This window comes from Hyperoodon ampullatus, assembly GCF_949752795.1.
Source record: "Hyperoodon ampullatus genome assembly, chromosome: 8".
NCBI classification, from domain to species: domain Eukaryota; kingdom Metazoa; phylum Chordata; class Mammalia; order Artiodactyla; family Ziphiidae; genus Hyperoodon; species Hyperoodon ampullatus.
Window position 1 is genome coordinate 9,895,249 of NC_136921.1, and position 14,465 is coordinate 9,909,713.

At 40.0% G+C, this 14,465-nt stretch overlaps 1 protein-coding gene across 1 annotated transcript; it reads left to right on the forward strand.

Annotated features, from left to right (window-relative positions):
- Positions 1–13,853: 13,853 nt before the first annotated feature.
- On the forward strand, positions 13,854–14,108 carry LOC307057377 (small ribosomal subunit protein eS27-like; the record flags this gene model as incomplete). Its single annotated transcript, XM_079710575.1, has 1 exon — positions 13,854–14,108. One exon carries the CDS (start codon positions 13,854–13,856, stop codon positions 14,106–14,108), a length of 255 nt encoding a protein of 84 aa, XP_079566701.1.
- Between the last annotated feature and the right edge of the window lie 357 nt (positions 14,109–14,465).

A 14,465-nucleotide genomic window follows, 5' to 3' on the forward strand; every position in this document is an offset into this window, starting at 1 on the left:
TTCTTCGTCCACAACTGCAAGTCCGAAGGCAGGAACCTGCTCTTCTTTTTTTTTTTTTTTTTTGATTTTTCCCAAACCATTTATTAATAATCTATATCATTCTCATTGATTTGTATAGTTTCTCTTATGTTAATACATTCTCACCTCTTACTGTTTTCCAGTAATATGCTTATTCTTCTGTAGGCTAGTATTTAATAATTATATATATATATATTTTTTTTTTTCTAATTTTTTTTTTATTAGTTTCTGCTTTATAACAAAGTGAATCAGTCATACATATACATCTGTTCCCACATCCCCTCCCTCATGCATCTCCCTCCCTCCCACCCTCCCCATCCCACCCCTCCAGGCGGTCACAAAGCACCGAGCTGATTGTAAATATTTATGCACCCAACATAGGAGCACCTCAATACATAAGGCAAATACTAACAGCCATAAAAGGGGAAATCGACAGTAACACAATCATAGTAGGGGACTTTAACACCCCACTTTCACCAATGGGAGGAACCTGCTCTTCTGTCTAAGTCATGCATCTCTTTGGGTGAGTCCCTCTTTCTGCTTCAGTTTTTTTTTTTTTTTTTTTTTTTTTAAAGTTCAGAGACAGATTAAGTGAGCTATCTACCATCCAAGGGTGTTTTTTTTTCTTTAATTAATAGTAATCTTTTATTTATTTATTTATTTTTATATTTATTTTTGGCTGTGTTGGGTCTTCGTTTCTGTGTGAGGGCTTTCTCTAGTTGCGACGAGCAGGGGCCACTCTTCATCGCGGTGCATGGACCTCTTCACTATGGCGGCCTCTCTTGTTGAGGAGCGCAGGCTCCAGACGCGCAGGCTCAGTAGTTGTGGCTCACGGGCCTAGTTGCTCCACGGCATGTGGGATCTTCCCAGACCAGGGCTCAAACCCGTGTCCCCTGCATTAGCAGGCAGATTCTCAACCACTGCGCCACCAGGGAAGCCCCTTCTGCTTCAGTTTTAATGTCCATGAAAACAAGGTTGATGAGCTAGGCTAAAGTATTTCTGGCTAGAAATTCTAAAGTTCTATGAGGTAGAAGCCTGCAAAATATAGCAAACCACATTTAAAGTGAACTAGTAAGAGCTTGAAACTTTTTTTTGAACTTATTTTTTGGAAGTATTTTTCCCTTTTATATGCACAACGAAACAAAAGAACTACTGAGTCCCACACTGAGCTGTGGCATTTTACTGTTTACCTTTAGTGTTGGAACAAATGTCCTGGCCCAGCAACATCCCCCATCGTGGCCTTTTTTTCTAGGGACAGAGCATGGTGTGTCTCATTAGAGGAAGGAAGCAGCCTCTCACTCTGCTGAGTTCAGATTACACACGGATAGGATGGGTCACTGTCACCAACATTAATAATGAAAGACGGATGGCTGTGTAGGGCACAAATAAAGAATGTTGGTAAATCCTCTTACTTGAGAACTGATCGGGAGTTCTGCTGACATCAGGAGTTGAGTTTTTAACACCACAGAATATTTGCACATAATATGAGCTGAAATTCACACTGTTGACCTTGGGATCGCTTTCAGTCGCCCTATATTTCCAGGAGGATTAATTTATCAACCTACTGTTTATCACCAAGGCTAATTCTACTTGAGGCAATATAGTGGGTTAAATAAGTTCCCTGCAGGGCCTTAGCCATCTTGCAGCACCCCCCTGAGAGCTCTAGACCTGTGTTGATTGCATGCTTTCTGCTCTGCTCTTGGGTCCAAGTATACCCTCAAATGCTCTATTCATAGCCAGAGGCAAATGACTGATAATAGTTTGCAGCTCTTCCCAAGAGTATTTTCAAATGAAGAGGGACAAAGTAACAAAGTATCAAGAATAGCAGAAAAGTGACACCCAGTGGGCTGATGCTCATTGTTCTATCACGATTGTCAAGTGAGCTGTGACGGGGAGGCCACATCAAAGCCAGGGAGTGAAGCGTATGGTGATTAGTCATGTCTGCTGTGGGTTAGCGAGATTTACCATGGTAAACACGACACATTGCTAAGCCTGGTGTACAAGGAAGATATCTGTTCTGCAGTTCGTCTGAACTGGGTTTGATTACGACCTCTGCCACTGACTTACGGACTGAGTTCCTGAGAGAATTAAAGAGAAGATGTGAATTAAATGAGAAGGTGTGTGTAAAATGTTCAGAAGAGTGTGGGATGAAAAAGCAGTTGTGCTTTCCTAGACTGTGAATTCTCAAACCTATCTTATTTATCTTTGTATTCTGGCATAATGCCTGGCCCATAATAAGCCCTCCATAAATATTTGTTGAATTAATGTACGTTGCATAGAGAAACAGCTTAAAGGAATGAATCCAGTGGTTGGTTCTGAAGACTCAGGTCAACAAGTAAGGAAAAATTTGTAGTCACTGGGGCTTTCCTGAAGTTGCTCTTTATAAGTTTTCCTCCTATTTTTTAAAACTTAAAACGTATTATTAAAGTAAAACAAACACACAGAGAAGTGAACAAATCATAAGGGGACACAGCTCTGTGAATTCTCACGTACCATGTAACCATGATCCGCATAAAAACTGAAGCAACACCAGCTCCCCAGAATGCTGGTATTGCCTTCTCCCATTGTCAGCTACTCCCTTCCCCGAAAGATACCCTTATCCTGACTTCTAACATTATGTATTAATTTTGTTCTATATTTTGTGAGATTCAATTATGTTGTTGCATGGAGTTGTAATTTGTTCATTTTTATTCCAGTAAATGAGTACACCATCATTTGTTCATCTATTTACCTGATGGATATATCGGTTATTTCCAGTTTTTGGCTATTACAAATAAAATTGCAATGAACATGTGTTTTGGTGCTTTTTTTTTTTTTTTTTTTGCGGTACACGGGCCTCTCACTGCTGTGGCCTCTCCCGTTGCGGAGCACAGGCTCCGGACGCGCAGGCTCAGCGGCCATGGCTCACAGGCCCAGCCGCTCCACGGCATGTGGGATCTTCCCAGACCGGGGCACAAACCCGTGTCCCCTGCATTGGCAGGCGGACTCTCAACCACTGCGCCACCAGGGAAGCCCTGTTTTGGTGCTTTTGATCTGCATTTCTGTGGGATGTGAGTAAAACCTTGCAGTGAAATTGCTAAGTCACAGGGTATGTTTATGTTTGACGTTAGCAGGTACTACTAAAAAGTTATCCAGAGTAGTTGTACCAATTTACATCCCCCCAGCAGTGTCTGCAAGACCCCGCCTCTCTGCATCCTTGTCAACACGAGTCATTGTCAGCCTTTTTAATTTTAGCCATTCTGGTGGAATGTGTAATATTATTTATTTTGGTTTTAATTAGCATTTCCCTGATGACTAATGCTGATGAGCCTCTTTTCATATATTTACTGGCCCTTTGAATATCCCCTTTAGTGAATTCTCCTCTTATTTTTCTTTTTCCTCTTATTTTTTAAGACTGCTTTGCAGTTGGAATTTTAATTTTTAATGAATATACGTTATTGATTTTACTTGCTAGAAGTTATCAAATTCTGGCTCCATAAATCCAGGACTCTATGGTAAACTTGTTGCTAATTTCTTCTCTTTAAGGAGGAAGGTCAGTATTTAGATGTGTATTTTTGATACATTCTCCATTCTAAAGGAAATGTCAGACTTTTGGAATGGCCGTCATGTTCTTTCTTTATTTTTTTAAATTTATTTTTATTGGAGTATAGTTGATTTACAATGTTGTCTTGGTTTCTGCTGTGCAGCAAATTGAATCAGTTACACACATACATATACACACTTTTTTTAGATTCTTTTCCCATATAGGTCATTACAGAGTATTGAGTAGAGTTTCCTGTGCTAAACAGTAGGTTCTTATTAGTTATCTATTTTATATATATGTCATATATGTGTATATGTTGATCCCAATCTCACAATTTATCCCTGCCCTGCTCTTTCCCCCTTGGTAACCGTAAGTTTGTTTTCTACATCTGTGACTCTATTTCTGCTTTGTAAATAAGTTCATTTGTACCATTTGTTTTAGATTCCACATATAAGTGATATCATATCCTGTTCTTTCTATCGTGTATTTTAAAAAGTATTTAAAATAAAAAGCAAACATTCTCTTGCTCAGCAAAAACCCAAGTTGGGACCAGTGTTACCGTTTGTCTTTTCTAGGCATCGCTCTCTTGGAGAGAATCAAAATGTCTGCAGGTTTGTAAACACCCAGAAGTGCAGTAGAACCGTGCGCTGAACAGCCTGCCCAGAGGCTCTTTATCTTGCCTCATCCGAAGTCCCTGGTTCTCATCCAACCCCTGCACCGGGGCTGGGGTCCCTTTGAGCTGACCCCTTGGTTGGACTGTTTGTCCCTGGATGCTGCCTGTTGCCTCACCTTTAGCTCCTGCCTCTGCAGCTGGAAGCTGGTAACGTGCCCCCTGCTACCATCCCTGAGCCCCACTCAGACCCCACAGTGCTGAAGCATTTAGTTCCATCCACGGTCCTTTGGGATTTATTCCCAGAATGTAAGCATGAATCAGCATAAAAAAAAAATCTATTTTTTCTGGAACTGAAAACTATCCTGTGGACTCTGGATTGTGTGGTGAGCATTCCTAAATGTTTGATTTCCAAAATTCATCATAGTTGATAACCAGGATGGTGATACAAAATCCTGCGAGCTTTATAATGCAGTGTAGTAAGAGCTGCAATTATGAGCATTCATTCAAGCAGTTTTCAGTAGAAGAGGGGGCGGGCTCACCTTGGGCTAATTTGTACATTCAGAAAAATGACTGAGCCTGTGCTGCGCTCCCTGATGAACTGTCATGCGTATATAAATGTTGTCTGGCTTGTGTCTATTAATTCTCGTCTCAGCAGCAAATGGGATCTTTGCTACTGAGTAGTTTTTAATCAGTCTGTGACATCTTCATCTAAATAAATTGGCTTAATCTTGAGAAAAATGATTGCAGTTGGTATGGCTCACAGTTACAAGAATGTCCTTTAATATTCACAGCTCGTTCTTTGAAGGATGCTAGGGACTACGCTTTACCCCGACACACAAAAGGTCACATGATGCTGTGATGACGTTGATGGTGACATGGACCTAATGCTTCAGCTAATGACCAGGGAGAGTGACACGTCAGCCCAGGAGAGCTGGAGCTCTCGAGGCTCACAGGGAAAAACTCCTGCCTGGTACCAGCCCCTTAGATTTTCCTTGTAATTGAATTAGTTTCCATAAAATAAATGTGCTTTCTCTTGTGCACTGTCAGCAAAAATAGAATGTGCACAATCTTTCTTCTGAGTTGCTGATTTTACTCGGAGAACAGTTAAGCCTACCATTTTCTAGATTTCTTTCGTTCTTTCTTTTTTTGTTTTAGAATCAGCATCCTCTTAGTTCATTAGTGTCTTTGAAAAGTTTTCTAACAAATATGTGACGGGACACACTGTCGCTTCGGTAGGAGTACGAGACTTGCCCGGTAAGGACATGAGTCCAAACTCTGGTGCTATTTTTGGAAATGTGTGATAGGAAAGTACTACATGTACCAAATAAAATAAAATGATTTTCTGGGTTTAAAATAGCAATTCGGGTGTCAAATTTATCTTGACTGATAAAATAATTAGAAGTAGATAACAAAACGCCTCATGTACGGGATATGAGATAGAAGTCAACCTTTAGCATCACTTCCGTCCCTCTTGAATCACTCTCTGCCCTTATTTAGCTCAACCCTGTCACCTGTCACTTCAGCGCTGCCTGAGAAGGTGGCCCCACTGAAGCATCTAGTTCTCTACCTCCATCACAAACACCCCCCTACTGCTCGCCCCGACGCCTCACCCCAGGAAATGGCAACACCCAGCTGTTCAGCACCCACATCTGGGTGTCGTCTTTGACTCCTCTCTCTAAATCATACCCCGTGGCCAGTGCATCCGTTGTTGCTTCTACGGCCGCAGTACACCCCAAACTGTCCACTTCTTCCCACCTCCAGCACCGCCCCCTAGTTTAAGCTACTTGCCGTCGCTTCCCCCGTCTGCTCTCCTTGGCAGTCCCTGCATCCGCACTGGAGCCACACTGATCTTCTTACGATGCTAATTCAAGCGTATAGTTCCCTGGCTTCCCCACTGGAAGAAAAAACAAATCCAAGCTCCATGTCGTGGCCCACCACCCTGATTTTCTCTAGCTTCCACTTGCCCGTGTTCCGGAAGCTGGGTTGGGTTTACTTCAGTTTCATGAACCAGCTCCTATAAATACGGAAGAAACTCATAACACAGTAGAACAGGTAATGGCTCCGAGACTGAGTTTATTGCGCTGCAGAGTGTTGGCAATATCTCAGAAGGGGAAAGGCAAAGCTGGATCCTGCAGGGAATCTGAAGTTTGGTTTAAGGCAAGTCTTTCCATGCAGGGGCTTAACGAGGATTGGGTAAGACTTGTGCTACACCAGGATTTGGGTAGGTGGAAACAGCAAGGGGAGTATTTTGAGGCAAAGTTTTAGGGCTTGAACTGTTGGTGGTTTTAATTAAAGAATGGATGGGTCTTTTGGGAAGTTTCTGTAATGGATAATCTAATGGATAATCAAGTTATTTGCCTGGAAAGGCATGTCCTGGAATAGTAAAGTGATGCCAGGGAAGACAAGGGAATAGTGAAGTCTGTAGAGTCTACACTGCAGATTGTAGGACGCATATGTGTGTGGGTAAGATAGTTTCAACTCAGGTCCAAGCTGTGTATGAAGGTGGATGGTCCTGATTCTCACAATAATCAGTCTACAGAAGAGCAAATATACATCTCTGAAGTATATGAAAAGATGCTCAGCTTGACTGATGATGAGAAATATATTTGAAAACTGAGATTTGTTTTCACCTGTTAGACTTTCAAAGATCAAAAAATTTGATGGAATCTTATGATGGAGAGGAAAACAGGGAATCTTACACATTTCTGGTGGTAATGTCAGCTGGTAGAATTTCTATAAGGAGGGCAATCTGATAATATCTATTAAAATGATAAATGCACATTCCTGCTGTGTGGAAAAAAAATGATCACTTGTGAGTATTTATCCAACCAGTCTGCTAATATCCAAAGGAACCAGTGTCCTGTAGAATACATTTTAGGAGGTACTTTTTAACTGGTGATAATTAGTCCTTTGATTTAGATAAAAGTTGCAAATGTTTTTCTCAGTGTTTTTTCTTTGCATATGGTGATTTTTGCCGTGTGAAATTTTGTAATTTTATGTTGACAAATGTTTTGATCTTTTCTTTAAATGGCTGCTGGATATGTGTCATATTCCCAAGATCATAAAAATACTCTGCCTTGGTTTCTTCTTTTTTGTCTTATTGTTTTGGGGCTTAATTTTTGGTTACATTTAAATCTTTGGTCCATTTGGAGTTTATTTAGGTGTAACTTGTGAGGTATCTATTCAATACTATTATTTTTCCATGTGGTGACTCAGTTTTTTCAATACTATTTATTGAGCAATTCATCCAGCTCATAGCATATACTGAATTCTCAAAAATATTTAGTTCTATCTCTGGAATCCCTAGTCTGCTTCATAAATTTTTCCATGCATTCAATGGACCACACTTTTTATTGTAATTTTGTTTTAGGTTTTGTTAGTCAAGTTAATCTCACCTTGTTGCCTTCTCGTTCAGAAGTCTCCTGGCTCTCCTAGATTGTTTATTTTTCCTGTGAACTTTAAAAACAGCTTGTCTAATTCCATTGTCTAAAAATCTCATTGGTGAACTAATTTATTGTGTTAAATTTACAGATTAGTTTAGGGGCATTTCTATTTTATGATGTTAAGTCTTCCTATCCAAGTGCATGATATGCTTTTATATTTGTTCAAGTCTATTTCGTGTTCTTCAGTAATACTTTAATGTTTTCTTCAACAGGTATTTCACATTTTTGTTAGGTTTATTACTAGGTTTTTGTTTGTTTCTAATGTAAATGTGAATTCCCCATTTCTGTATCTATTAGCTGCTTGTCATTTGTAGATATGAAGGTTTTTGATTCTATATATTTATTTTGTACCCGGACATTATATGGAATTCTCTTATTGTTTGTAATATAATTCGAGTTGGGTTCTCTAGGCATGTAACCATATTGTCTTCACAGAATGATAGCTTTTCCTCCTTTCCAATTTTATATCTGTAATACTTGCTTGGCCTAATACCTCAAGAAGAATATCAAATGATAATGGTGATGGTGTGTGTTGTTTCATTTTCATCTTTAATGAGGTCACGTCTAGTAATCCTTCATTAATCACGGTGCTGACTTTCGGGTGGAGATAGATACATTGTATTATAAGAAAGTACCCATTTTTCTCATTTTATTAAGAGTTTTAGCAAGAATTTATGTTGAATTTTATCAAATGCCTTTTTAGCATTTATGAAGATCATAGGATTTTTCCTTCTTAAATCTATTAATATAGGTGAATAGATGTTATGATATGTAATCATGCTTTTATTTGGGGAATAAACCCTACATGGTCACTATATATTAATTTTTAAATCATTTGCTGGATTATTTTGCTGAGCTTTAAGGATCTTTACGTCAATTTCTTTTTGTATGCGTCTGCTACCTTTGCTGAGTTCTAGTGTCAGTGGTTTATATACTTTATTAAAAACAACAAGAATGGGACTGGGATCATATGCTCGGCTACGGGCTTATCTCTGTTACCAGGGGACTGCTCAGGCCTAGATCACATGACCACTCTTGGATCTGGGGGTGGGGTCAGTTTCTTATTTATTGATTTATTAAACCACTTTATTGAGGTATGATTTACATACATGTTTAATGTACACAACTTGATGAGTTTGCAGATAAGTATATATCTGTGAAACCATCACCACAATCTATGCCATAAACATATCTATCACCTCTAACAGCTTCCTCCTGTCCTCTTATTATTATTATTGATAAGAACACTTAACATAAGAGCTACTACTCTCAGGAAATTTTTAAGTATACAATATAGACTTGTTAACTATAGGCTTTGTGCTGTACAGTAGATCTCTAGGACTTATTCATCTTGAATAATTGAAACTTTGTACTCTTTGACTAATACCACCCCTTTTCCTCCTCTCCTCAGTCCCCAGCAGCCAGCATTCCACTCTTTTCTTCTATGGGTTTGACTATTTTAGATTCCTTATATAAGTGGTATCATGGAGTATTTGTCCTCCTGTGTCTGGCTTATTTCATTTTGCATAATGTCCCCCATGTTCATGTATATTGCAGCAAATGACAGGATTTCCTTTTTTTATAAGGCTGTATAATATTCCAGTGTGTGTGTATATGTGTGTGTGTGTGTATTATATATATATACACATTTCCTTTATCCATTCATCTGTTGATGGACATTTAGGTTGCGTCTGTGTCTTGGATATTGTGAATAATGCTACCATGATCACAGGGAATTCAGGTATCTCTTTGAGATCCTGATTTCAATTCATTTGGATATATACCCAAAAGAGGGGAATTGCTGGATTATACAGTAGTTCCATTTTTATGTTTTTGAAGACCATCCATACTGTTTTCCATAGTGACCATACCAATTTATGTTTCTACCAACAGTGTACCAGGGCTCCCTTTTCTCTACATCCTCGTCAACATTTATTATCTATTTTTTTATAATAAACATCCTAACAGGTGTGATGTGATATCTCATTGTGGTTTTGATGTGACATTCCCTAATGATTAGAGCACCTTTTAATATACCTGCTGGCCATTTGTGTGTCTTCTTTGAGAACTGCATTTATTCAATACCACTGGCCATTTTTAAATTGGGTTATTTGGATTTTTTGTTGTTATTATTGTTGTTGTTATTGAGTTGCAGGGGTTCCTTATATAGTTTGAACATTAACCCTTTATCAGATATATGGCTTGCAAATATTTTCTCCCATTCCATAGGTTCCCTTTTCATTTTGTTGATTGTTTCCCTTGCTGTGCAGAAGCCTTTCCATTTGACATAGACCTACTTGTCTATTTTCTCTTTTGTTGCCTGTGCTTTTAGTGTTATATCCAAGAAATCATTGCCAAGACCACTGTCAAGAAGATTTTCCTCTATGTTTTCTTGGGGTCAGTTTCACTTGAAGTACATGAACTCTGAGTTGGATAGGGTTGGTTCCCCCAAAGCAAAATTGGGACCCAGTTACCAAAAGAAGGGGGGTAATAGGTGGAGAAAACAACAGACCCACCCCAGGCAGAGTTAGCAATAATCCAGCTTGGATATTTCTAGCTGCATTTGCAGTGGACATAGGAAGTTTCTCTGCTGATACTTGTGTGGGTCATCAGGAGAACTCTTATTAGCTCTGGATTGACAATGTCCAGACTCTTTTCATGTGGGAGAATAAACTCCTAATTTGTTTAAGTCATTAAGAAAAACATCTTCCATATGGAAATAAAAGCAGGAAATTTTTTTTATGTCAGCAAAGCCAATGTGGGCAATTCCATTCCAACTGGGGAATGCACTAGAGCTATTTCATGGTGTTCTATTTCAAGGTCCTGGAGTGAATTCAGGAGCAAAGGGGAGGTCTTGAATTGAACCTCCTTATTTTCAAGCCAGTGGATGTGGATTCCTTCTTGAAAACAGTCTTGTATTCCAGTATGGTGCATTTCTCTCAATAACAAAAAGTTGGAACTAAAAACAATTATTGAGTTTAACATAGTTCTCATGTTCTCAGGAGTTTTCGTGAAAAGATCTGATTTCCATTTGGTGATAGTTGAAGTGCTTTATGAAATATTTATAGAGGGAAGATATGCTTCCTTGCTGTCTTTTTATTCAAGGCTTCTCATTTAACTTGCCCTAGATCAAATCAATATTAGAGTAATAATGTAAAAGAAATTAAAACTGTTTTAAACAGCTGCTAGAATAGCAGTTTAATTCAGATCAGGGCAAGTGTACAGGGAAGAAAGCAAATGTGAACATATCTTAAACACAGCATTTAGGAATTGTTCAAGGATAATTCAGAGTAAAATACCCTGGATATATATGCTAAAACCCTTAAATGATGAATTACAAAAAGGATGCTACTAATTAAAGGAATAAGATAGTAGTTCTGGTACTTGTGACTGGAATGTAGGCAAATCATATTTATTCTTTCTGAAGACTCTTCAAAGGCACTTAAAACTCCCATGTATGTGGTATTTACATTTTTACACTGCCTTTTGATTTGATTGCCTCTTATGTAGGAAACACTGGGAGCGGAGGAAAGGCAGTATGAGCCTTACTGAAAGAGCATAAACTGTGGAATTCAGAGGACTGGGATCTCATTCAGGTTCTGCTGCTGCCCAGCCTGGAGCAGTGGTTTGTTTTCTCAGTGCTTCATCTTCCTCTTCAGAAAAGATTGTCGAAGTCCCATCCCATTTTCACATCCTATAATTCCATAAGTCAGGAGCAGTACTGCACCTTACAAGGAACGCAAGTGAGCAACAAAAAACTAAACCTTCAAGAGCCTCCCTCAACAATAAACCAAAGTCCAGCAGTCACCGTGCATCATACCATATATTCACTCATACATATACATGATACATACACACAGTATGTATACACACAGTATGAATTATAGACACAGGACACATCACACACACACACGTAATACACATCAAATATCCATATATGAAACATACATCATATAGACATATAGATATGATGCATACATCATACATGCATTATATACATACATATATATATGTGTGTGTATATATATGTATGTATATATATATATATATACGTATTGCAGCATCTACCAAGTATCAGCCCTGCATTGCAGGAGATTCATATAGCAGATGCAGAGTACTGCTTCAAAGTGCAGACTGTTCCTCCAGACTCCCAGCCACTCTACCTGCTGGGTGACTTTAGACCTTTTTTTTTTTTTTTTTTTTTTTCCTGGTCCCAATGCAGTGAGCCCTTCTCATCAAGTTTTCTGAAAGGCTTGCACCTGGACAGGACCACATCGAAGAGTTGGTGCCAGTTGGGACCCACCATGTACTGCATCCCTGGGCAGAGGTCCTTTTACTTAACCTCACTGCAACTCAATTTTGTCCTTTTAAAATTGGGCACAAATCCTAGTTTCTACCTCATGGTGCTGGCATTAGGATTAAATGAGATATTACGTAAAATACACTAATATTAATGCCCAGTACATACTCTACTCATCACCACTATCATCCCATTGAATTCTCCCAAGATCTTTATGAAGTACGGTGTTGGTTCAAAATCTCAGCGACTTTCTGGGTGAAATCTGAAACTGGCCCTGTAACACAGAGGGCAAGGCAAGACAGAGAAGCGAGGCAGACCACTTCAGATTGGTGGATGGCAGCGTTAATAAGTGAAGAACTTATATATGAGGCACATCTTGGGCACCGCAAGACAAAGTAGATCCCTGTATCTACCACCAGAATCTTAAAAGTTGAGACAGAGGCCTTAACTAGGTTTAGTCACGTATTCAGTCCAGATGGTCTCAACAACACCTTCTTCTCTCAAGTCTCCGTCCTTGAAACAGCTCCCTGTGGGGGTGGGTGGAGGGTACATTCCAAGGACGGGAGGGGGTGAGGAGCCTCTGATTGCCTGGGTTCAACTCACAGGTCAACCTGCGGTCACGTCCCCTGGATGACATCCTCCAACACAGGTACTTCTGTCTCCATATCACATGGCATCTGAAGGTCAAAGAGTCGAATTTGCCCAACATCATCAAGGGTCCTGATACAACTGTTCTGGTCTGAGTAGGCAGTTTGGTGCTGTTCTCTATGGCAGAACGTTTTCGCCAGGCAATGTGTTCCTTGTCTGGGTCATGTGGCTGAGTTTTTCTTTCAAGCTGACTCCAGCTTCAATCCGGCACCCAGACCCACCCTTTGCAGGGGTCAAGAATGTTCCCTTATAACCTTAGAGGGTAACCAAATGTGGGAAGAGTGAGCAGTGATGATGTCACCGTCTACAGGCAACTCTGGGTGCAGAGCAAGGCGAAGAGTCCAACTTGCCAATGACTGCAGAAAGCTTAGGTGCTCTGGGGGAGAAGGTGGGTGCTAAATCATTGATAGATGCACAGGGGCACAGCTCTGAGCTACTGTGGGTCCATTCCAGACTCCCACAATAAAGTGGATATCACAATAAAGCAAGACACAGGAATTTTTTGGTTTCCCAGTGCATATAAAGGTTATGTTTGCACTATGCTATTGTGTGCAATAGCGTTGCGGCTAAAAAAAAGTCCATACCTTAATTACTTTATTGCTAAAAAATGCTAACCATTATCTGAGCTTTTGGTGAGTCATGGTAGTCACATCAAAGATCATTGATCACACATCACTGTAACAAATATAACAATAATGAAAAAGTTTGAAATATCGTGAGAATTACCAAAATGTGACACAGACAGGAAGTGAGCAAACGCTGTTGGAAAAATGGTAACAATAGACTTGCTTGAAGCAGGGTTGCCGCAAATCTTCAATTTGTAAAAAACGCAGTATCTGTGGAGCACAGTAAAGTGAAGTGCAATGAAAGGTGCTATGCCTGTATGTTAGCACCTGTGGAACTCCAGGTGAGCTGAAGGTGGTATATCACCCCATGTGGTGTTCCTGTTTGGATCTTGGTTCAAATTCTGGGAGATGATACCAGGTAACTTTTGTGTTTTTTTTCTAAATATGAGATTCTTAGTCTATGGATCATCACACTATGTATCAGGCTGGCATACCCACAGGATATGCTCTGGAGGTCACAGAGCATAGGAACCTCATTATTAGAAGGAATGTTACTCTCCCTGAGCCCAGTGCTTCCCAAATGGCTGCCCACGAACCTGGGCTGGCCTGGGAAGGTGTTTTTCTCCTGTTGTGACAAAAAAGCAAGACATAAAGACAGTTATGTTTGCCTTGGTTTGTAACATTTTTGTAACATCTAAAGTATGCTGCAGCTTTCTGACGGTGACGACCTCCCCACGAGAACATGGCTCTCGCAAAGGATCTCCTTCATCCCTCTCCAGAAGAGGAGAAGAGAAAACACAAGAAGAAGCGCCTGGTGCAGAGCCCCAATTCCTATTTCATGGATGGGAAATGCCCAGGATGCTATAAAATCACCACCGTCTTTAGCCATGCACAAACAGTAGTTTTGTGTGTTGGCTGCTCTACCGTCCTCTGCCAGCCTACAGGAGGAAAGGCAAGGCTTACAGAAGGGTGCTCTTTCAGATGGAAGCAGCACTAAAAGCCTCTGGAATCAAGAAGAATGGGAAACCATCCCAATAAACACATTTTGGATTAAAAAAAAAAGTATGCTGCAGTTGAGTTATAACTCTGGAGTACATCCATGAAAAAAATGAGCCAAATTGTTTCTTAAAATGTCTCTGTTCCATCAAATTCAGAGGCCCTGGAATCCCGAATTGGATCCAGCCTTCTATCTCGCAGGAATAGCACACGTGAGATAGCAGGTCAAGCTGCATGGCTCAGTGGGAACAGTCAGTCCTGCCTTGCCACTTTCTTGTGTGTGGTCTGGAGTTTTTTAACACCGCTGGGGCTCAGTGGCTTAAAACGACAATGGTTTATGTCTTACACCACATGCCCA